This window comes from Cololabis saira, chromosome 13 (assembly GCF_033807715.1).
Source record: "Cololabis saira isolate AMF1-May2022 chromosome 13, fColSai1.1, whole genome shotgun sequence".
NCBI lineage: Eukaryota > Metazoa > Chordata > Actinopteri > Beloniformes > Belonidae > Cololabis > Cololabis saira.
Genome location: NC_084599.1, coordinates 35023268 through 35048396, shown reverse-complemented (window position 1 = coordinate 35048396; position 25129 = coordinate 35023268). Strand labels below are relative to the sequence as shown.

Here is a 25129-nt window from a genome sequence, read left to right as displayed (position 1 = left end):
CTAACAGAGAGAGAAAAAAAACACAGATCAAAATGTTAGAGGAATGCTGCGTTTCTCCTCGAGATCGCTCGATTGACCTGAGAAACATCCCCGGCCGGGTGGGTTATGACGGATTGTCTTTGTACCCAGGACATTGAGGTTGAAATGCCGACTCCGATCTCCGGCGCGGTTGGATGCCAGGCAGGTGTACCTGCCGGTGTCGGCAACTTGGGCCTCTGAGATTCGAAGAAAACGGCCATGAGATAAAATTTGGTGGTGTCCATCCGTCGTCAACAGTTGTCCATCTTTCAGCCATTTAATGTCCGGTACAGGGTTACCTGGAACATTTCACAGGGAGATAAAACAGTTTGAAAGCGAAGAAACAAATACAACCTACATGAGAAACTCATTTTTCAGGAGGTTGTGTAACTTACCCGACGCCTCACAGGTGAGAGTGATGTTGTGTTTCTCTTTCACTTTAGTATCCACAACCGTTCCCTCTCCCACAATTCTCGGTGGAACTGTTGAACACAGTATTTAAATGATTCATACTCTTTTCTTCAGCTCGAAGATAAACCTCAGTTTGACATTTTATGGATTAAATTTGTACATTTTCAAACAATTCTAAGGACTAAGACTAAAAAAAAAACACACTAAAATACATTTATTATCTCTTTACCAAGGATGTCGAGGTCAAAGTTCCTCCTTTCTTCTCCCACGCTGTTGGAAACAACACAAGTGTACCTCCCAGCATCCTCTGTGGCAGCGTGCATGATACGAAGGCTTCGCCCCCCTGGTGGTCAAACAAGTCAGTTATGGTCACCTGTTTGAGAACCTGCTCCTTAGTCAAGATGAGAACCCCTGCAGGACCACTGACAGCTTATCACAGGCCTGATGGGCGTGCATTACTCTTCTACAAAGCAGATTTATGGGATTTTAGAATAAAATCGGAAATTTGAAACAAACAATTAACTTTATCCGTCAAAATTGTTGTTTTCCTATTTGGCACTGGAGAGAATTCGTTACTCCACAAGAGGGTGTGCCCAGACATTCTATGATATCTGGCAACCTTTCTTAACCTATATAGGACAAATCGACGCCATTGAGATTGCAGGTGTGTGACACTGACCCTTATATTGTATAATTTACTTACTTGTTATCTGTAATGTTTATTTTTATCTTTATTTATTTTTTAATTTTTTATTTATTTGTATGTTTCTATTTATTTTTATTTTTTTTAACTTTATTGTCTTTATTTTTATCTCTGAATGGTACAATAATATAGTTGTAGGGATGGGGCTCCGGTGGAGCAAGACATGTGGGGGTTATAGGTGTTTATCATATTTACTATGTTAATTCTAATTCTCTTGTATGTAATTATTCCGTGAAAATTGAAAAAAAAAAACAATAAAAAGACCTTGAATAAAAAAAAAGTTTTCCTGACACGGACACCGACAAAAAAGTAGAATTAATCTTTAAAATGATCAAACAACCTAAAAATATAACAAGTGAAGACACAGAAAAAGGATTTTGACCTGAGAGGATGCGCAGCAGACTGGTGGCTTTAACGGGCCGACCGTCCTTCAGCCAGGAGACAGCAGGGAGAGGGATACCAGAGGCCTCGCAGGTCAGAACCACTGGGTTCTTCACCACCACGCTGACATTTTCTGGAAACTGCACCTGACCAATTATACTAGGTGGGACTGGAAAAAATAAGAATGGTAAAGAGGGAAAAGAAGAAATCAACTCCAAGACTCCAAACTTTACATTTGTGGTTACATGCAGAAAAACAGAACCAGGTCCCACCATGTACGCTGATGTCGTGCTTGCTGTCTGCCTGTCCTGCCACGTTAACAGCGATGCAGGTGTAGCGTCCCGTGTCTGACACCTTGGCATCTTTGATCTGCAACAGCCTCCCCTCGTTCAGGACCTTTGCGCCATGCTGGCCCGTGACGGGGCGTCCATCCTTCAGCCATGTGACTGCAGGGCGAGGCACGCCCTCTGCTGCACACTGGAGGGTCACGTCCCCTCCCTTCGTCACCGTAACGTCTTCAGTGTCGCCGTCGCTGCGGCTGATGAAAGGTCGAACTGAAGTGAGAAAAGCAGGTGAGTGTTTTTCAATTTTACGCAAATTAAGTTAATTCACATCATTTCATTGCTTGATGTTCTGTAAGAAGTAAGGACCACCTTGGTATACATTTATAATCATATTAGTTTATGTACTCGAATGGTTTCCCATGTACAGGACTGTCTCAGAAAATTTGAATATTGTGATTTTCTGTAATGCAATTACAAAAACAAAAATGTCATACATCCTGGATTTATTACAAATCAACTGAAATATTGCAAGCCTTTTATTATTTTAATATTGCTGATCATGGCTTACAGCTTAAGAAAACTCAAGTATCCTATCTCAAAAAATTTGAATATTCTGGGAATCTTAATCTTAAACTGTAAGCCATAATCAGCAATATTAAAATCATAAAAGACTTGCAATATTTCAGTTGATTTGTAATGAATCCAGAATGTATGACATTTTTGTTTTTTTAATTGCATTACAGAAAATAAAGAACTTTATCACAATATTCTAATTTTCTGAGACAGTCCTGTATAAAATCAGGATTTTAGTAATTTTTCCACCCTTAATCTGATTTTTTTTCCCTGTCCTGAAATAAAACAAGAAAAAGGTTACTTTCATCATGAGATGATTTGACGTCGTACACGTACCATACACCTGAAGGCTGTACTCTTTAGAGGTGGTGCCGGCTGCACTGGAGGCTGTGCACGTGTAAGAGGCTGCATCTGTCCTCTCTGCGCTGGAGATCTGCAGCTGACGGCCTCCCGACAAAATCCTCAGTCTCTGATCTGACTTAAGTTCAGAACCTTAAAGATTCAGAAAGCATGTTCCTGAGAGGTTAGTGCTGAGTTAAAGCATCCTTACAGAATCTCTACAGTATTTCCACTTCTATTTTTTTTTAAATGCCCCTTACAAACACATACCATCTTTGGTCCATGTCAGGGTGGGAGGCGGTATGCCGCTGGATTCACACACCAGAGTGATGAGACCTCCCTCAATCACAGTCAGAGAAGAAACCTCGTCCGAGCCGCGGATACTGGGAGTCACTGCAATGACAACATCCCACCAACAGGGGGCACTCACGTCACATTACATGACAACGTCACAATTTTACTGGAATTTATGGACTTAAGCATAGTAAGTGGTATTCTCTCAGCTTTGTTAATACTCCACATATATCCAGATGCACATTTAAGAGCTTTTTTTCCTTTAGTCAAAATTAACTTCTTAGAAAATGCCAGGGCAGTTACAGTTGCACTTGTACTCGAGTTGTGCTGATTACAAATAATTTAATATATTACAAATAATAGCACTGACCAAAACACCTGCAGAAATACTGCAGGAATGACATAGCAGCAGTTAAATGCAGCCTTCTGTAAGCTTTAAATATCCACTGGGCTTACATCAAATACATCAAAACACAACAATTAAAACAGTTTTCTGAACTTATCAATATGACTCTGTCCTTCACAGGATAAGTAAAATGGATCACTGCAAAAACTCAAAATCTTAACTCACAATCTTAACTCTTTCTAGTTAAAATGTCTCATTTTAGTAAAAAAAATGTCATTACACTTAAAACAAGACTCATCACTGGAAAAAACAACAATTTTCACCTGTTTCAAGTAGATTTTCACTTAAAATAAGTAGAAAAATCTGCATGTGGAACAAGATTTTATTGCTTGTAATGAGAAGATAAATCTTGTTCCACTGGCAGATTTTTCCTACTTATTTCAAGTGAAAATTTACTTGAAACAGGTGAAAATTGTCAAATAACTTATTTTTATGGTGATGACTCTAAATGTTGAAATAGCAGTAAAACATTCATTGATGAAATGACATAAGGGATGGAAAGGGGGGACGGCAGTTTTACAGGGGGGGTGATTTTGACCGTTTTTATTTCAGGGGGGATGCCATCCCCCCTCATCCCACCTCAACTCGAGTACTGGTTGCACTTACCCCATACGTTGAGATTGTAATTCTTCTCTGTTTTTCCAGCTATATTGATGGCTTCACAGGTATATCTCCCCGAGTCCTGCACCTGGGCGCTGTCAACCTACAGATCCAATTTAGCAAAAAGCAAAGATGTCATCATCGATATGGATACGTTGACTACAATGAGAACATCAAGGTGTGCCAGTTGACCATATAACCCTTTTATATATACTACCTTGAGGAAACTACCGTCAGTAGAGACGGTGAGACCGGGCTTCTTAAAGAGGGGGCGTCCGTCTTTGCGCCAGGAGAGTCTAGGGGGAGGGATGGCGTCGCTCTGGCAGAGCAGCTCCACTGGACGACCAAGCATCACCGTGGCGTTCACCTCTTCTCCCTTGATGTTCGGAGGCACTGAGGCAGCAATGAAGACACCTTTAAATACCTCTGATACAATATTAGCTCTCAGAGTGAAAGCAGCTTCGGTGACGTGAAATGTTCTGTGTGAAAGGTTTGATCCCCTTTTACATTACAAGCCGGTGTATGTGAAGTTTGCTCTGCTCGGTCACGCTTCTTGCAGGTTACCCCACAAATAAACAGAGTAATTACTTTCTGAAATGTTCGGCGCTTGTTCTTAATCACTCATTTTAAAGTGTGCAAAAGCAGCTCGATGGAGCCAGCTTGACATTTGTTTTTATTTGGAGACTGTAAACCTTACAGACGCAGAGCCGTTGCTGATCATAAAGATGAGCTTAAATGCTTAAAATGCTTAAATAAGATATGTCTCTGTGCTTTTCTTGGACCAAAGCACACATATTTAAGCCTAAGAAAGGCAAACGCATTGAGAAAGACATCGTGACATCTGGGAAACATCACCTTAGGAATCCTCCAGCCCATAAATGACAGGGGTTCGATGTTTGTGATGGAGATGTTTGAGCCTCTCCATCGCTGTTGTATAAGAGCCCCTCATTAGGCAGATCCGACCTGCTCTAGTAAATAACTTAGTAACTAACTTGTGTTTAATTGTGCTGACAGGGGCAAAGTGTTTGTGGAAAAGAAAATTAGGTCTTCAGCTGAATAGTTGGAAAATCTCAGCTCCATGTGGGAAACTGACGAGGTTTTCTCAAACTTAAGTCAAAGCTTTTAACTTCTACATGAACATGTTTGTTTTTGCTGGTGAAAGTAAAAGTTGCAGAATGTTACTGTTTATTTTTTACTGTTTTATATTTTCTAATGCTGTCAAAGATCTATTTAAGTCTTCATTGATAATTGACATCATTTAATTCAGATTTTTTGAATGTTTTATTTAATAAAAATTTTTTGGCTAAAATTATTTGGCTAAAAGTTGCACAACTGGTATTCATTTTGATGGACGTGCTTTCAGTGTGTCAAGCGTCTACAAGCAAACACAGTTTTTCCTACAATGGGACATAACACGTTCTGGTTTAAAGCAAGTAGAAACTACCAATAGTTCCTGCTTTTGAACAGTGAGGATTTATGTGTACTAGTGATGAATACTTCCGATACCAGATGTTTATGCTCTAAAATCGCTTCTCAAACTAAAATATTGATACTTTTGATACTTCCGTCCTTTGTGGTGATTTATAGCATTAACAGGAATATGGTGGAAAGTAACTAAACTATTCAGATTTTGTCTAAATGACACACTGCTGGGAGGAACAACTTTTTTTCACTTTCATTTTTATAGTAGTTCTTATTTTTGTATATTATTCTCTTATTTATTTCAATGGCTTTATTATTTTACTTAGGGTTTTTTTTTTTTACCTTTTTCAAACACTTTTCTCTTATTGTAACAGCTCGGCTATATTGTGAATGAGGATGCTACCTCAGTATACTTCTGACTTTAAAATAAATAGCTAAATAAGTGACTGATGTTTTTTCTTAAACTATCTAAAATACACAATTTTTTTTAGATTTAGTGTATTTGCACAATGTATCGGTATTGAATCGGTATCACTGTTACCAGCCTGAATTTTACTCAATATCGGATCGGAAAGGAAATCGTTGGTATCGAACGTCACTAATGTGTACGTGTATTTATTAAAGGAAATAGTTTTTCTCACCGTAAACCCTCAGGTCATATTCTCTCTGTGTCTCTCCTCCGGCGTTGACTGCCACGCAGGTGTATCTGGCGGTGTCGCTCACCTGCGCGCTGTTTATAGACAAGACTCTGCCACCGGACAACACCTGCAAGAGCAAGCAGATGTAAGAGGAGCTCACAGCACCGTCTATGTAAAAACACAGACTTCATGAGCCCAGGACAGGAATCCACATGAACCGACGCAGAAATAACAACTTGAGGGGACCAACTAAAACCTATTCCATGATAGTGCTAGAGCAGTGGTTCTCAACCTTTTTGGGGTCCTGAACCCCCTGCAAATTTTTGGTCAACTCTGAGGACCCCCTGTTCCCCAGAAACAGCAGACATTGCTTTTTAAATTGTATTGTTGCATTTATTTATTCACTCTTTAAAGCAAATATGGAATTTTCATAACAAAAAAAATCATAAATCAGCAACAGCTCCTTGGTAGAAAAATGTAACAAAACAGGATATTTATGCAGCATCCTTTCAATGCATACGGGTGCAACATGTCTTATGAAAATACAATGAATGATGATGTCAGGGTTTGACACTTCCTGTTTTATTTTGAAGCCCGTGTCTTTGTGTTTGAGTTCTGGTTTGACCAGAGACGTTTTATTTGAAACAAGACACCCCACTACGGTTCAGTTTCCTGTATCTGTGTCACGTGGGTTTCCCCACTCCCCCGCCCCTTTAGGAGACTAACAGCAGGTCCTGAGTCTATTGAGTCCTATGGGAAAAGTGAACGTGAGCACAGATTATTACCAATTCCTTCGCCCCATAGTAACCTAAGTAAATATGGGACCCATTTTTCAAAAGCCACAAACCTTCTGAACATTCTGACACCAAAATGGCAATTTTCAAACTGACAAATTAGGAGAAAATGAACTTTGTTTGAGACCTGTCTCTGTCTGAGCAACACACTCGTGAGATTTGGCTCATAGCTCTCCTCTCTGGTGGTGATTCAGAGATGCAGAGTCGTCGGTAACTGCAGAACTGCCAACGTCGTTTTCCCATCGGAACCCAACCCAACTGAAATTTAAAACTAAAATAAAACTTGCTTCTTTGCTTAATAATACTGTTATTGTTATTATTGAAGTCTTTTTGGAAGGGAAAAAAAGAATATTAGACTGATCCGATGATCTTGTACTGGGTTGATATCAGATATTAAAGGAGCTTGAGGCTCCTTTTAAGAAATGAGACTCTCTAGCGCCACCCTTCACCACGACGGCCGTTGGGGGTACTACAGCCAACAGTGAAGCCGGCACGGGAGAACGGGGAGAACGCACATGCAGCGTCATGTGACGTCACATCCACAGCCCAGCGCGGGAAATTCGGGACCGAATTGCTGCACATTTTGCAGCACACAGCCTGTTCAAGGCAAAGGAGAGATACACTAGAGGGCTCATTCTTTTGGGTTTGGAACGCTTCATCTGACATTATTACTAGAAAACTTAAAATGTATACGGATTTTTTTCATAAATCTTGCCACAATCCGGCCTCAAGCTCCTTTAAGGTAGCAGATAAAAAAAAAACGAGCGGCAAAATAAGGCGCAAATATTAACGTTGTACTGTATCTAGTGTTGTATGTTGTATCCACACACACAGACACGTTCACAACACTTCCTAAACGATGTGGGGAGAGGGGCGACCACGCCCACTTAGGAGCCATTTACCATTTCATACCATAGGCAGAAACCGTAATGCGTGATCTTAGAATATCTTTGGTTTGACCTTCGTGTTTTCCATCGGCCCTGATCGTCTGCACCTGTGTCTCGCTAACCCTTCTTTATATCTGCTCTTGTCTTTCCCTTGCTCCCTGCTGGTCTGTACTGTTTCCTCCCTCTGTGTTTTTCCATGTCTTCCAGGGTTTTTGTAGTTTTTGGTTCTTGTATGAGTTCTGGCTTTTTTGTATCCTGCTCAGCAGCACTTGGGTTTTGTTCAAGTTAAATAAATCACAGTTTTTGGAACTCCTGCATCTCTCCTGCATCTGGGTCCTACTCCAACCACACCACGACAGATGATTGAGAAAGAGAAAAGAAGAGTCATGTTATCTTTTGTAGTTTAGGTAGATAAAGGTCTTGGTTACATTTGAGTAAAATAATAATCTATTTCTAAAAATCTCAGAGGAACTTTTTTTAAATATATTTTTTTTAATATAACGGACTCATGGACCCCTTGCAATTACACCCCTGACCACTAGGGGTGTGCGGACCCTGGGTTGAGAATCACTGTGCTAGAGGATGGGAATAGCATGTGTACGGTCTTGAGTTGATCTGAACAGAGTGAAATAATCTCATCATTCAGTCTGAGCACGAACGGACGGGTAACTTCAGAGACGCACCTGTGTGCCATGTGAAACGCTCGCCACGGGGCTGCCGTCTTTGAGCCACGTGAGACTCGGCGCAGGAACGCCGGAGGCCTCGCACTCGAGCCTGGCAGCCTCATTCACCACCACGGTTACCGTACCGCCTCGGCTGGAGATGACCGGGGGCACTGCAAGATTAGGCTGGTTATCACACCGAAGGGACATTCAGGATCAGCAAACTTCAGCTAAATCAGCAAAAACAAACCCACCAAACACCTGAAGGCTGTAAAGTATCTCCGCGACTCCAGCAATGTTGACAGCTTGACATCTGTACATTCCAGCATCGGACAGTTGTGCCCGCTCAATCTCCAGCGGCTGACCCTGCTTCACCGCTGTGGTCAGAGGCCGGCCATCTTTGTACCAAGTGACAGCTGTGGTGTAGAGATAGAGCAGACATCTTTACATGAAACACGGACTATAAAACTCAGAAAATAAATGACACATGATGCCCCTATTTAACGGAGCTTGAGGCTCCTTTTAAGAAATGAGACTCTCTAGCGCCACCCTTCACCACGACGGCCGTTGGGGGTACTGCAGCCAACAGTGAAGCCGGCAGGGGAGAACGGGGAGAACGTGCATGCAGCGTCATGTGACGTCACATCCGCAGCCCAGCGCGGGAAATTTGGGCCCGAATTGCAGCACATTTTGCAGCACACAGCCTGTTCAAGGCAACGGAGAGATACACTAGAGGGCTCATTCTTTTGGGTTTGGAACGCTTCATCTGACATTATTACTAGAAAACTTAAAACGTATATGAATTATTGTCATAAATTCTGCCTCAATCCGGCCTCAAGCTCCTTTAAAGTCATATACAGTACGTCCCTCTACTCTCCACAACTTGTACTTCAAATATCTGACCTAAATACCCACAGATGTTATCTATACTTATAATGCATCTGTGATGTTTAAATTGGTCACTAGTAGTAAAACTCCAGTTTTTTTGTTTGAACAGGTTGTTTTTTACCAATACCATTCATGATCATAACACTAGAGGGTCCAGTAATGGTCTGCTTGTATTGCTTCGTTCAAAAACAATTGCTTAATAACGTTCTTTTATCTACAGGTCAATGTCTCTCTGGAATTATCTACCTCAGTATCTCTGCTGTATTATCAGTAAATCAATTTCTAAGAGGAAACTTAGTCTATTTAAGACAGTAATTTCATCTGTTTGGTGTGTTGTAGATATGATTTGTTTTAGATGACGGGTTTGTCTATTATCTATTGTATGTATTGTTTTGGCTTTTATTTTTGTATTTTTGTTTTGTGTGCTTTTTGATTGTGATGTGTTGCGGACCCCAGGAAGACTAGCTGGCTGCTATGGCACCAGCTAATGGGGATCCTTAATAAACAAATAAATGATGTCATTGCATCACAGATAGCATAACACCTGCTCTAATTCATTTCTGATCAAAGGAGTGCGATGAAAATGAATCTACATGCAGAGACTCGAGCCGGATTACTCTTCTGCTTTTCCTTCAACCGTTAAAGTCCAGCTGTGAGAGCACGATGCGCTCTGGAGGCTGTGAGTGAGCAGGACGGAGGATCGGTCTCACCAGGTAACGGGGTGCCAGTCGCTTTGCACTCAAGCTCAACGGAAAAGCCTGACAGGACGTTTTTGTTGATGATCTCTCCAGAGGAAGGAATCCTGGGAGGCTCTGAGGAACAGAGACACACAAGAAGAGGAATTCATTGCATGATGTTGACAGATCTTCACCCCCGGTCTCATTTTAGCAGAAGGAAGAGAGCGGGCGTTGGTTACCATGGACACTAAGTTGAATATGCTGCTGCGCTTCACCGGCAGCACTGGTGGCCAGGCAGGTGTATCTCCCAGAATCCTCCAGTCTGGAGTTTGTGATCTTGAGCATTCTGCCTGCCGACTGCAGCTTTGGTGGTTACAGACACAGGAACACACACAGAATTCAAACCGGTGATTAAAAGTATACTTAACAAGCCAGGAAATATATAAATGACAGATAAGAGTCTTTGAAAGTATTTAAAAAAACACTTTTAAAAAAAGACAAAAGATGGATGAAAGTAAACACTAACTAACAGTTTTTATGCATGAATGAAGGAAAATGCATGTATGATTTGCTGGAAGATGTGAAATGTTTAACGATGAGGGACTAACCTTAAGGTTCTCCTTTGACGTGTCGACAGGCCGGCCGTCCTTCAGCCAGGTAATACTGGGGAGAGGGATGCCGGCTGAGATGCACTCCAGCGTGACGGACTTGTGCAGAACCACCGAACGTTCTGCAGACCCAGTCATACGGATGGACGGGGGAACTGCAGGGGTGTAACAAACACAACTGTACTCTTAGAAAAAACACAAAAAACCTTAACAATTGATAAAAGAAAATGCTTAAATGAGCAAATTAAGGTATTTACCCACAGAAGAAGCTTTCTGCAGCTTGTATTTAGAGTAAATGTTAAAAAAAGAGACACATATTCCTACATATTCAAAACTAGCAAGACTTAAATCACATTCAGAACATATGGGAAACTTTTTAGATGAAGCATTTCCTTTATTACCTTGGACTACCACATTGAAGTCCCTCTCGTAGTCTCCAGCCTCATTCGTGGCCACACACTGGAAGCGAGCCGTGTCAGAGACCTGAGCTCGGGAGATGAGCAGTCGCCTGCCGCTGGGCGTAATCCGCAGCCCTTCACCCTGCCTCAGCGGCTTGCCGTCCTTAAACCACCTGGAAGAGAAGTTGTTTTCTACAGTGACTGTGTCCATGACTGTCTACATTTTTTATGTGTTAGCATTAGAGGGATATCATACGTGATGACGGGGGCAGGGGTTCCCGTGGCGTGACACTCCAGCTCCAGAGGGCTGTCGACTATGACCGTGCTGTCTGTTACGTCATCAGCTCCATCAATAACCGGAGGAACTAGAAGTGGAAAAAACAACATAAAGAGTCTGTGAAATGCAGAGGTGTCAAAAGTATTCACATTCATTACTCAGGTAGAAGTATAGATACTAGAGTTTAAAAATACTCCTGTAGAAGTTGAAGTATCAACTCAAGTTTTTTACTCAAGTAAAAGTATAAAAGTACTGGATTCAAAACTACTTTAAGTATAAAAGTAAAAGTAATGTAAGGGGGAAAAAAAGCCATTAAGGACAAAAGCCATTGAAAATGAATGTATCTTAGTATAATGCAAATATATTAAAGAACCATATATGTGTACTATTGAGCATTAACATGTGTTTCAGAAAGCAGAAGATATGATGACTAGTTACCTATAAGTATTGTAATGGTGCAAAAAGTCAAACTTCAGAGGCATGTTATCATTTATCCTAACCTTTATTGGAATGTACATCCAAGTTTAGTTGCAGGAATCTGAGGGAACGGATGTAAGAACAAAACTGGACAAGAACATCTGAAACAACCACAACCAAATTCACTCTATCCGGACAGCGCAATTTAACTGGATAGTTTTTTTTTAAAAGGCCGAAATGAAATAGAATAACAAAGCTGTTTTTAAAATGTAAGGAGTAAAAAGTACAGATAATTGCGTGAAAATGTAAGGAGTAAAAGTAAAAAGTCGTCTGAAAAATAAATACTCCAGTGAAGTATAGATAACCAAAATTTCTACTTAAGTAAGGTAACAAAGTATTTGTACTTTGTTACTTGACACCTCTGGTGAAATGAAGCAGTTAGATAACATCTACTCCAGATTCAGCCCTTTAAAAAATTTCCTAGTGTTTGTGAGGTTCCCGTGTGGCTCAGATCTGCACCGTCACAGCCAAGTGGGGCAGGTGTCAGGTTCCCATGAAGAATGCCGCTTCAGCTGACAGCCGCTGGGAGGGACGCTGTGTGCATGTTGTCGTGGCCGAGTGGTTAAGGCGATGGACTAGAAATCCATTGGGGTCTCCCCGCGCAGGTTCGAATCCTGCCGACAACGGCACTTTTTCTTTCCAGCTGTCAGATTTGCTCATTAGTAAACCGAACACAGAGGACTGCAGTTGTCTGAGGTTTGCTTGCATAGGAGCAGCACCGTGGCAAAGGTGCAGTTAGACAGCTCTTGTTTCAAGACCAGATGGAAATCACTGATTCACTGTCTGAGAAGCTGAAAGTGTTGATCTAAGAAATATAGATTTAAATTATGTTTTCTGTCCGATGTATTTTTATTTGTTTGCATCAAATATTCTTGATGCATTTGTGAAAATTACAGGTTTTAGACTCTATGGTAACAGACTTTTCCCCCCTTTTTTAAAATATAAATACCAGATACTTTAACGAATACAGTCATCCGGACAAAGCAGGCAGTATTGTGAGAATAATGTTTTTTGATTCCTCCACTGTATTTAACACCATCCAGCCTGCATTACAATGTATAAACTCCAGAAGACACAGGTGGACGCCTCCACAGTCACCTGGATTACTGACTACCTGACAAACCGACCACAGTTTGCTCGTGTTTCTGACCCGGTGGTCAGCAGCACAGGAGCACCACGGTACTCTCACCATTCCTCTTTACCCTGCACACATCAGACTTCCAGTACGAGTCGGAGTCGTGTCACCTGCAGAAATGCTCAGACGGCTCTGCAGTTGTGGGATAAGTATCAGCGATGGACAACAGACTGAGTACAAAGATCTCGTGGACTGCTTTGTGGCCTGGTCTGGGAACAATCATCTCATCTTGAATGTGGACAAGACAAAGGAGATGATGGGAGAAGAAGTGGAGGTGGTGGAGGAGGAGAAATACCTCCCTGTTGACCTGGATAACAGACTGGACTGGAGATACAACACTGATGCTGTTTGTAATAAAGGAGAGAGCAGGCTTTACTTCTTAAGGAAGCTTAGGTCCTTCAGCGTTTGCAGCAAGATGTTGAAAGTTTTCTATAAGTCTGTTGTGGAGAGTTCAGTCACATCTGAGAGACTGAATTAGTTGATAAAGAAGGCTGGCTCTATTCTGATGATGAATCTGAAGCCTCTGGAGCTGATGGCGTGAAGGAGGATACTTTATAAACTGAAGAAGATCAACACATGAACAAGCATGAAACATGAACAAGATCACGGATGATGATCAGTGGTTCAGCATCAGTGTTTTCAGTCAGAGGTTCTTCAGATCTTCTGCAACACAGACGGCTACAGGAGATCCTTCCTGCCTGCAGCTATAAACCTCTACCATGATTCTCTGAAGAGACTCAAATCCTAACTACGGCCAACAATTAATTTCCCTTTGGGGATAAATAAAGTATTTTTGAATCTGAACTGAATTTGAATACAGTAAAGAAATAACAGCGGGCCAGACAGCATGACAGCATGTCAACCTTAGACACATGATCATGTGCAAAGTTTTAAAGGAAATAAAGCATTTTGAAAAACTATAGATGGGTCTAATGGCTGTAATGAAAGAATAAACCAATGCACCATGACTGCATAATTTCCAGAAAATGAACCAATTTTTTGTTTTGTTTTGTTTCTTACCTAAAACTTTGATGTCATATTTCACCTCCTTGTCTCCTGCGATGCTCGTGGCCACGCAGATGTAGCGTCCAGAGTCTGAGACAGTAGCTGAAGGGATTTCTATTTTTCTCCCCTGCTCGAGCACACGGACACTTTCCCCGTCACGGACAGGAACTCCGTCCTTCAGCCAGGTGAGGGTGGGTGGAGGGTGTCCCGTCGCCTCACACTCCAGGATCAGAGGTTTATTGAGGATCACTTTCCTCTCTGTGGGCCCGTCCTCCTCCCCTGCGATGCTAGGAGGCACTGCGGGAAAAACGCCCGAGAAGAACGAGAACTAAATGCTTTCATGTATGACATGTTTTTTTTTTTAGATCTGACACAGTGAAATGTAAAACTGCCTTCGTACATCTTTGTGCCCATACATGTGATGCACATCAAAGATGTATCCTAAATATTATCTTTCAAACATGCACAGCTGCTCAGAATTATCCATGACTGCTGTTTTCTGAGTAAACCCAAATGAACAGCTCAAGTTCAAACAATAATAACCTTTAACTTACTAACCAACATCAAAAAGATGACTTTTATTCCAAGAATTCCTTATTTTAAGCTTTTTAAACGCCTGATTTGATCCAAAAAACTTTCCTCACATGACTCCGACACATGGGATTAATCATTGATGATAATATATAAGCTCTTCAACTGATTTCCTATAATAACTGTCTTTAAATTTTTGTTACATGACTGAATGAATCAATTACAGATTTCCTGGTTAGATAAAAGGAAATAGCGATAATAAAAGAGAATTAAAGCTGCAAGTAGCGATGAACGGGCCCTCGCGCGTGCAATTGGCACCAATTAAGGTCAAGGACTCAAAACTAAGTCCGATGACACCACCCACGAGTCTTTATGTCAAACCATTCAAAGGTTATGGCAGAAAATAGGAACTATTAGATTTCGACAAATCAGAAGAAAAGGCGGGGCTAATTTGCACAAATTATGTTCAAGGACTCAAAACCGAGTCCGATGACACCACCCACAACTCTTTATGTCAAACCATTCAAAAGTTATGGCAGAAAGTAGGAACTATGAAATATGGACTAATCAGATGAACGGGGGACGCGCTTTTTGGCGTCTATCGTCGCCACGGTACCGCTTTTGACTAAGAAAAGTAATGCGCATCGTCGCAGGATGGAGACGCACATTTTGATGTATAACACACCTGGGTGCACGTTACGGTTCGGGCCGCATTAACGGCTGAAGAAATGGCATAAATTGCGCCAAAATGACACGATTAATTCAAAATGGCCGACTTCCTGTTTGGTTTCGGCCATGGTGCCAAGAGACTTTTCTTTAAGGTGCGACATGATACAGTTGTGTACCTATTTTCGTGCATGTACGTCAAACCGTATTGTGGGGCTTGAGGCACGAAGTTTTCTAGGGGGCGCTGTTGAGCCATTAGGCCACGCCCCTAAATGCAAACCATGAAATATCAAATTTTTCGCCAGGCCTGGCTTGCGTGCAAAATTTGGTGACTTTTAGGGCACGTTTAGGGGGAAAAAAGGCCCTCATTTCGTCGGAAGAAAAATAAAAACGAGGAAAATAAAAATGAGAACTCCTACAGATACAATAGGGCCTTTGCACTGTCAGTGCTCGGGCCCATAATAGAAGGAATACACAGAAAGCACATTACAAATATGTACATGAAACTAAATTAGACGTGAGATAAGAGACTCTTACGGTAAACATCCAGCTCGTAGCTCTTCTCAGCGCTCCCGGCCACACTGGTCACCTTGCAGATGTACTGGCCGGCATCGGACGCCTGCACCCGAGGGATCTTCAGGAAGCGGCCTCGGTCTGCATACTGCGTCTGTCGGGTGGACAAGACGACCTCTCCTTTTCGGTACCAGGTGATGGCAGGGAGCGGCACCCCGCGCGCCTCACACTCCAGCGTTACCATGGTGTCCAGCAGTGCCGTCACCTCCGTGGTTGAGTTGCCTCCTTTTATGGACGGGGGCACTGGAGCAACAGGACAAAAATAAAACAGTCTTAGGGCCGTCTGAGTAAAAAAAGAAGAAAAACATCAAACTAAACGAAAAAAGCCTCCAAAAAGAAAGAAACTCAGAAATTTGGATGTTTATAGATCCACAACTTTGACTTTCGGATCAAGCACAGTCATGCTTATCTGAGGCATGATCCTTCCCCCATACACTTTCAAAATACATGTTTATATTTAGAAAAAAAGTAAACTGTTGATTTTGGTGCAGCTTATGTTGGTTCAAGTAGCAGTGAAGTGATGAAACTGACTTCTTTCACATTAAAATATAGGAACCGCTTTAACTTGCTGATTTTTTTCTTCGGACAAGAATATTTAGGTTTTTAAATACGTGTCAATCTGACAGGTGAGTCACGCCTCCTTTTAACATCAGCTTATAAATTGGCGGGACACACATACAGTACACCATCTTGTGTAGTGTAAGTAAGTAATCCCCCGAAACATGTCAGGTAACAAAAAAAAAACAACTAAATATTCTTGTCCGACGAAAAGAATCAGCAAGTTAAAGGGGACCTATTATGGCATCTAATACCTATTTTAAACGGGCCCTGAATGTCTTAAAAACAAGCTTTTGATTGTTTTTGCTAAATAAATTAGAAATTCAGCCTCTAAACCATGTCTTTATCATCCCATTCTCTAAGCTCATTATCTATGCAGGATTCTGAGTGGGCGGGGCTATGATAATGAGGCACTGTGCTGATTGGCTGCCTGAATGACGCGATACACCACTACGAAAAAATGGCGGAAGCTCCGGCCGGCGGAGTTAGTTGTGGGCGTGGTTTCATGCATCGGAGGCCAACCTATGTAAATCGCTCCCGTCGTTACGTAACGACGGGAGCAGAATCTGAACGGCTCGTAGAAGGCACATCACACTGGGCTCATCCGAGCGGCTGTACAGACACTGCAGAATTTGGTTGCTTTCCTCCTTCTTTGAGTTGGCAGGCTGAGGGGAGACCACTTTATATATGTTAAAGCAAGAGAAAATGTGTTTTTCATAATAGGTCCCCTTTAAATTGTAAAGCCACGGACAAAATTAATTGTATTAAATCATATAGGAACAGGTTTTTATTCTTGCAAATTTGCAGCTTTATCTCAAAATGGTCCAAATGCACCGTATTACTTAACTGCTCTGAATTTATGTAAACACTTTCTCACCATGAACACTGAGGTTGAAGTCCCGGGACTCTTTTCCCGCCGCATTGGTTACACTGCACTGATATCGAGCCTGATCTCCAAGACGGGCACTTTTTATCTTCAGAAGCTGACCCCTTCTGGAGACCTCCAGATTGGGGTCGCCGAGAAACACCGGCCTGGAGAGGAGTAAAAAAATGAGGAGGACAGTAATTAGTAAATTAGAAAATGTGCGGTTTCTTACTCGATTTCTTCACAAGACACTTACTTTCTGTCCTTGTACCACTGGATTGTGGGAAAGGGGGACCCTTGCGCTTTGCACTCAAGAGTGATCGCTTGCTTGAGAGTCACAGAAATATCTTGTGGAGAGCCTGAGTCTGTGATTGTTGGTGGGACTGTGGCAAAAAACATAATTTAATCAGGAAAATGTATGACAAACCGTGGGTTCTGTATTTCCACGAGTGGCTCCTTCGCTTGAATTGATAAAGCTTCCGTATTTGAATTGATTAATCAGCTTTAATTGTATAGATCTCCTTAGTAGTTTATATGCATCCATAAATAATATCAAAAGTCAGTTATTGAGGATGCTATCTTTCTGTGTGTTCCTGCGCAGTAGATCAACTCAGGTGAAAATTGTGGATTAGATCACAGCAAAGCGCCTGATTATAGTCTGCCAGGTGTAAAAGTATACATTAGTCTCACCCAGCACATCCACAAAAAAGTCTCTCTCTGTGTCGCCTGCAACGTTGGCGGCTTTGCAGCTGTAGCTGCCTGCGTCCGCCGTGTCTGCCTTCAGTAGTCTCAGGGTCTTTCCCGCGTTGAGGATCTGGATGCCGTTGCCGGCAGCTACCTGTCGATCAAGACAAATACATCGATTCAGCGCAACGCCTCGACTGGTCATTTAGAAAATGCTGCCTGACATGTAATTACCCGGAAAAGACTGCAAGACATCACGATAATAACGTCTAAATGTAAAAAGCTGCAGCTTACGAAGCCAGGCAGATTTGAAAAACAGCGACAGGGAAACAAAGACTTATTCAGATGCAGGGGAAAGTACAGAAAACATGAAACGCGTTCAAAAGCTTCTCAGAGCCAAAAACATTCAGGGAAAAAAAATCGTCTTGATTTAAATTGCTCATAATTAGCAGATTAAAGTACAGGCTCTGAATTTCCCATGTGTCTGGCAGGAAAGATGTACACTGACGCCAGGAGAACTCCAAGTGACTTGGATATTACAGAAGTGCGTCTTCTGCTGCATCTGCATCAATCTGTTCATCATGATCATGGTGTCATTAAAGCACCATTAAAGTGACGAGCTGGAACCGGAGCTGCTCTGCTTGGTTTTTACTGCACACAGTGAACATACACTGGTTTTAAAGTCTGTTTTCTTGGATGGCGCACCCTGTGATCAGAGCTTATTTTGTTTTTATGACTGCTTTCATTAACGGATGAAAGGAAAGGGCTTTATAATTCCCATTTCTTTAAAAACAATGCAACCTCGTCCTTTCATCGGACCATGGCGAGAGGTTAAGTGTGGGGTTATGGTCAATTACAGGGCTGCGCGTGACTCAGGATGCAAATTTGATTTGTTTATTTGTCTTTTAAAGCATAAATACTTGCACATACAGGACTGTCTCAGAAAATTTGAATATTGTGATAAAGTCCTCTATTTTCTGTAATGCAAAAATGTCATACATTTTGGATTCATTACAAATCAACTGAAATATTGCAAGCCTTTTATTATTTTAATATAGCTGATGATGGCTTACAGCTTAAGAAAACTCAAATATCCTATCTCAAAAAATTTGAATATTCTGGGAATCTTAATCTTAAACTGTAAGCCATAATCAGCAATATTAAAATAATAAAAGGCTTGCAATATTTCAGTTGATTTGTAATGAATCCAGAATGTATGACATTTTTGTTTTTTTAATTGCATTACAGAAAATAAAGAACTTTATCACAATATTCTAATTTTCTGAGACAGTCCTGTATTCTAAAAACAGAGGAAGTTTAATTAAAAGGCTAAATGAAAAGGTTATTTAACGGTATTGCACCTACAGGAGTCCCGTCCTTGTACCAGGTGATGACAGGGGTCGGAGTTCCCGTGACATCACACATCAAGCTGATGGGCTGGCTCAGGACCACGGACCGGTTTCCTGGCGTTTCGCCGTCACGGAAATCGGGGGGCACTGCAAAGATGTTGCAGGTGATGAATAAAGCAGGGAACGCTCTGATGTGTGCACGGATTACGTAACGAAGAGCTTAATCACCATTAACTTTGAGCTGGTACTTTTTCTCAGCTGATCCTGCGTCATTGGCAGCAGTGCAGACATACTCCCCGTTATCCAGAGGTGAGACGGAGTCAAGAATCAGCAACGTCCCGTCCTCCAGGATGGACACACCGGGCTCATTGCCCGTCAGTTCCTGGCCGTTACGCAACCAGCGAATCACTGGCTTAGGAAAACCTGAAGGAGAGAAGAGATTAATTCATGTATCTCTGCAGAACTAACATGAAAATGATGTAACCTTTTAGTAAAGTCAACAGGCGCATCCTTAATTTCTTTCCTCCATCCATGAAAGCCATGAAGTATTAATCATCAGACACAAGTATGGTCTTTATTTAGCTCCTTCACAGCTGAATATCAAAGCCTTTCTTTTGAATATAAGCCATAGTTTAGTCTCTCCATGTGTTTAGTCTAGTGACACCCTCCCAGCTTCATCTGTCAACCCAGCGTTTAGACTACACGATAACACACATTGCCCGGCATCACAATGACTGACTATCACTCTGACCTCTTCTGCAGGGAAAAAAAAAGATCTTTTGTCCTTTGTTTCCTAGCTTTCCATGACTAAATCTGGCACTATCTGAAACTCAATCACAAGGTTTTAAGTGGATTTCAGATTATAAATGGCATTCTTAGAATCTTTTGAAGCAAAGGTTTTGATGCTCAAGATCACTGGTTTGAAATTCTCTCAAGTCTGATTATATTACTGATGTGAAGCACCTTTGGCGGGGCAGGGAAAGGCGATTCGCTGGTTTGCAACTCTCTCCTGCAGGGGGCTGTTAAACGGGGGCTCCAGAACTTCAACGACAGGAGGCACTGGAAGAAAACACACATATTCAGTGACAAATACACCTGAACACACAACAAAGCCCCCTGGTGAGTGGTTGCGGCCCTTGCATTTGTCGATCCCCAGTTCAGCTCCCTCCCTCGGTGAATATTTTTTTTTTTTAAACACTGTTTTTATTAACGTTTTCCATATTTTCACATATATATTCATATATATATATATATATATCACATATATATATATTCTATATATATATTCTGTAAATATCCATCTGTTTTTCTTTTTGTATACTAGTATTTTTATTTTCCTTCTTCTTCTTCTTATTATTATTGTATATACTGTTTATAGTGTTTTTTATTATTATTATTATTGTGTAATATTGATGCCTCTTGTGTTTTGCACTATCCCCTTTGCTGCTGTAATCTGGAAATTTCCCCTCTGGGGGACTATTAAAGGATTTCTTATCTTATCTTATCTTATATAAAGTACATTCAGTACAATTCCAGGCAATAATAACAATTAAACACTCTCGCAGACAGAATGATCAGATATCTAAGTCATATGATCAGATAGATAAATAATAAAACAAAGAACAAAAACCAATCACACACACAAAAAAAAACAAAAAAAAAAACACTAGAAATAAAACAACTCACAAAACAGCTCTAAGACAAAATAAACTGCAATCAGGTTTTCCAAAAAATATTTAAGTGTCAGGGTACCTACACATCTTTAACAACAGAAATAAATGGTCCCCAAACTTTCTCAAACAAGTCCTGCCTCCCTTTCAGCATATATGTGATTTTTTCCAATGGAAAGGCTGCCAACATCTGTCTAACCCAGAATGTAACACTCGGCCTACTGGTTTTCTTCCAAGAAAGTCCCTGGGTGAATATTTACTTTTTTTTTTTTTTTACAATTTTGTAACGGAGAAGCCTCAGAGCATCTTCTCAGACCAACCTTGGATTAGCAGTTTTACTTGAGCCTCATCCCTTCCTGCCGTGCTGGTGGCCGTGCAGATGTAGGTTCCTTCATCATCCAGCCCCACATTTGTCAACGACAGGCTGCCATCAGGAGACGCCAGGTACGTTTTACCGTCCTTGGCCCAAGCGAGCGCCGGCTCTGGGGATCCTGTCACCACACAGGGCAGCTCGGCTGAGTGGCCCACCTGCACCTTCATTACTCTGGGGCCAGGCTGGATTCGGGGAGGTACTGTGGGGAAGATGCCAGAGAGTTTTTAAAGGTTTTCTGTACCAGCATGACAAACAGACAAACAGGAATTTCCAACTAGAACATTTCAGGAAATTTTGATATGGGCATGCCCTACTGCCCATTCGTCCCCTCTCGCTGCTTTGGTTTGGGGCTGTAGTGGTTGTGTTCGGGGTGGTTCTATGTCAGTTTGAGGTGTTGACGGTTGTATTGCATTCATTCCTGTGCTCCCAATAGTTATTAATGGGACGCGCTTTTTGGCGTCTAGCATCGCCACGGTAACGCTTTTGACTGAGAAAAGTAATGCCCATCGAGGCACGATGGAGACGCATCTAACGATGTATGCCATGCATGGGTGCACGTTCCGGTTCAGGCTACGTTAACAGATCGTTTTTTTTTCACCATGGTAAAAAACCCCATCCGAATGAATGGGGCCATTTGGCCTGGATTTTGACATAAAATGTCCTTAAATCACAGCTTCATGAAATTTGAATATGTTGAAGTCCACAGCGTGCCGAGTTGGGGAACATTTGTACAATGTCTCTACGATAACCTGTTGCCTAGCAACAAGCGTCCAAAATCAAACGGGCCGTATTAACGGACGAAAAAAGAGTGCGGAATAAGAATAATAATAAGAAAAGGGAAACCTTTTCTAGATACTATTTTATCGCCTTCATTTTTAAGGTTTTCTCGGGCGTGTTTTCTTTTTTGGAGATTTTTTTTCTCCACATCAGAGCGGGGTCATGCTGTACACCCGCTGGTGCGCAGTGGGACTTTTGCGACTTTAGCTTGTTAGCAAAATGCTAGCAACATTGCCCTTTGGGCCATTGTGGACGATTGCCACTACTTGGCATGCCCATAACTAGGAAGGTGTTATATGAGTTGCACCTCTGTTTAGTAATTGTGAGTGCTGCAAATACAAAATGTATACCAATAACTCAGAAAATTGTACCTAAATTCAGAGGGTTTAGAACGAAAAAAAAGCTCATAACTCTATCAATCCTGATTTTTACATTTTTTAATTTAAGATTGGCTATATTTCAAACTTACCCAAAACATTCAGCTCAACGGACAATGTGAGGTTACCAGCAATATTGGAGGCAACGCAGACATAAAGTCCAGAGTCTGACACTCTTGTCTGCAGGATTTTCATGGACCCGGAGGGAAGCTGGGTATGCCTGAGAGGAACAAGGACAATGAACTTACAAAGATTACAAGCTACAAAACAGGCTAAAGCACACTGGTTCACATGATAATTGTTTCCACTCATTGACTTATTCAGCTCTTACGGTAAACAGACACTGCAGTCATTTTCACTAATCCACCATCAACCATAATTACAGTTGCTGTGGCAGGGCCACAGTAAATAAAAGAAATCACAGAGACAATTATGATTTATAAGTCATATTAGAAAACCACAAACTATCCCCTGAGGTCATGAAAAGATGACAGAGAGCAAAGCGCTGCAACGCAGATGGGATGAGGTTCTCTTATACGTCTACTATGATCACAAAACTGATCCTAACTCCGGAGCTACAGTCAGCACAAAATAGTTTTTTCTATTTTTTCCCAACGAGATGCTTAAAAGACCCCAAAATACACGTGAGTGGATGAGTAGATGTCAGGAAAGTAATGGGGAGGAAATGAGAGGAAGTTTTAAAACATTGCTTCACTGAAAAGTCATGGAAAATGTGAGATCACTGGCACATAAAATGGAAGAGGTTGGAGCACCGATGAAGTCAAAGCAGGACTGTTAGGAATTAGGTGCTATACGCGTCGAAACATGGCTGCACAAACATATTTTGCCCCTAAACCAACCTTTCATATGTGCGGACAGAGACTGAAGACGGACCAGCAAGACTAAAAGGAGGAAGGATTGCAGTGTCTGTTTAATTTACATGTGAAGGAGCATCTCTGAAACCCAAATATTAATAAGTTTTTCTATTTAATTATTATGAATTTGATACTGCAACCATCTAAATTAGACAACAATGTAATAATAAAATATTCAATTCAGTTCAATTCCATAAAAGTAGCATTTTTAATTAGGCCTGTGTTGAAAAAATCGATTTGCCAATTCTAAATCGATTCTCATATAAATTCCTAAAAATCGATCCATATGTCTAAAGATCGAATTTTTTTTCTTTTTTTTTTTTTGTCTTTTATTTATTTATGCATTTTTTTTTTATCATTACATTACAACTTTTGGTTATTTTTTTGTTTATCCCCTAAAAAGGAATGTTTTGTTGGACATGAGAATAACTGGTGCCATGTTTTTGCCTTTAAATATGTTTAAAGGTATGAAAACATTAAAGTGTTAGGTTATAATTGCATAAATTGTCTATATTTCATTACTTTATATACTGTCTTGGGGTTACATTTGCAAAAAATGCTAAAAACCAAATGCTCAAAAATTAAAAACCAAAATAGACCGAAAATGGAACAAATAAAAACGGAATGAGGGAAAAAATAAAACAGATTTCATCCGTCTCTGTTTCCTCCCTGGATCTGTTTGGTAATTCTGACCCAAGATGTTTCTGAAAGCAGTTCTATCAGCATTCTGGGAGCTGATTGGTCCTTACAGCATCATTAGCTGCCAATACTTGCTGTTTAATCTCAATATAATACTAGTAGTAATATTTTGCATAACTACAGTGATATAATTCATGCAACAGCTCAAAAAACAGTTTTAATAACACTAACCCAAATCAATATCGGAATCGAATCGAATCGGATCGAATCAAATCTTGATAATCGATTCTGAATCTTAAGAATCGGAATCGAATCGATTCTTGACATTTGAATCGATCCCCAGTCCTATTTTTAATGTTGAAGCACTCAGATTGAATTTGATAAAAGCAACACTTCTTGAAGAAAACTGATTATGAATGAGAGTGTTTGTGTTTTACCTGGGAGAGAATGGCGAGATGAGCTGCTTCTCCTTTGCCCAGCTGATGGAGGGAGGCGGGAGACTCTGGACATCGCATGGTAAAACAGCATCCTCCCCTTCAATCACTGACATCCTCGTGGGCTCTGCTCGGCCTCCAGAACCACCGCCGTTGGACCTGGGCCGGACTGGTCGGTCGACACACAGCAGAAACCACTTGTCATTTTTGCTTTGAAATTTGTTTGTATCTGTGATGTTTTTGTTTAATTACTAAAAGGTTGTCAAACAGGAATTTCCACTTAAAGTCCTCCAGATGCAAATAAAAGGAAAATGTCCTAAAGGTCTTCAGCTCAATCATGACAACATCCGGATGGTACTTCATCTCATCTGGTGATGTTAACGGACCTAACAGCTTGAATAAACTACTTCCAGCACACGATGTTCATTAAAGCCAATAAGGCTGACTGTTAGAGTAAAGGAGGCAGAGATTATCATGTAGATGTAATGTAATAAAAACACAAAACCATGAAGAAATATGTGTTAAACCACAGATAGAAGACTTTGGGAGTATATATGACTTCCAGTACGTGAAAAACTTTGATAATCTATTCTGCTAATCGGGGAAAACAAATCAATACCTTGGTAAAGTAAAGCGTCTTTATTTTTCGACTGACTTCATCCAGGCTTCAGCTAACGAGAACATTTACCGTAGACTGTGAGGTGGACCTTCCTGGAGGCAGAGCCGGCAGCGTTGGTAGCCGTGCAGACAAACTCCCCAGTCTCATTTCCAGAGGGAGAAGTGATGAGGAGGCTGCCATCAGTATCCACGGAGAAAGCTGGACCACCCACGTTCAGCAGCTTCCCACCCTGAAAAGCAGCGGGAGAAAGGGCCGGGGTTTA

At 41.2% G+C, this 25129-nt stretch overlaps 1 protein-coding gene and 1 non-coding gene across 2 annotated transcripts in view; one reads left to right on the top strand and one right to left on the bottom strand.

Annotated features, from left to right (window-relative positions):
- The window catches only part of hmcn1 (hemicentin 1), a 128680-nt gene that overhangs the window by 46536 nt on the left and 57015 nt on the right, over positions 1–25129 (bottom strand). Inside the window, exons 21-49 of the mRNA XM_061738756.1 lie at positions 24937–25096; positions 24252–24417; positions 22393–22520; positions 21094–21345; positions 20067–20162; positions 19332–19526; positions 19120–19250; positions 17761–17908; positions 17327–17453; positions 17083–17237; positions 15612–15890; positions 13893–14174; positions 11240–11348; positions 10987–11156; positions 10586–10740; positions 10217–10340; positions 10011–10112; positions 8667–8828; positions 8434–8585; positions 6073–6196; positions 4227–4402; positions 4016–4112; positions 2980–3102; positions 2707–2862; positions 1786–2067; positions 1515–1682; positions 659–772; positions 414–500; positions 126–317 (exon numbers count right to left, since the gene is read on the bottom strand). Coding sequence (XP_061594740.1) covers positions 126–317; positions 414–500; positions 659–772; positions 1515–1682; positions 1786–2067; positions 2707–2862; positions 2980–3102; positions 4016–4112; positions 4227–4402; positions 6073–6196; positions 8434–8585; positions 8667–8828; positions 10011–10112; positions 10217–10340; positions 10586–10740; positions 10987–11156; positions 11240–11348; positions 13893–14174; positions 15612–15890; positions 17083–17237; positions 17327–17453; positions 17761–17908; positions 19120–19250; positions 19332–19526; positions 20067–20162; positions 21094–21345; positions 22393–22520; positions 24252–24417; positions 24937–25096 — 4612 coding nt within the window. The remainder of the gene's footprint in view (positions 1–125; positions 318–413; positions 501–658; positions 773–1514; positions 1683–1785; positions 2068–2706; positions 2863–2979; positions 3103–4015; positions 4113–4226; positions 4403–6072; positions 6197–8433; positions 8586–8666; positions 8829–10010; positions 10113–10216; positions 10341–10585; positions 10741–10986; positions 11157–11239; positions 11349–13892; positions 14175–15611; positions 15891–17082; positions 17238–17326; positions 17454–17760; positions 17909–19119; positions 19251–19331; positions 19527–20066; positions 20163–21093; positions 21346–22392; positions 22521–24251; positions 24418–24936; positions 25097–25129) is intronic.
- trnas-aga (transfer RNA serine (anticodon AGA)) lies at positions 12282–12363 on the top strand. The gene has a single exon. It is a non-coding gene; the product is annotated as a tRNA-Ser (tRNA).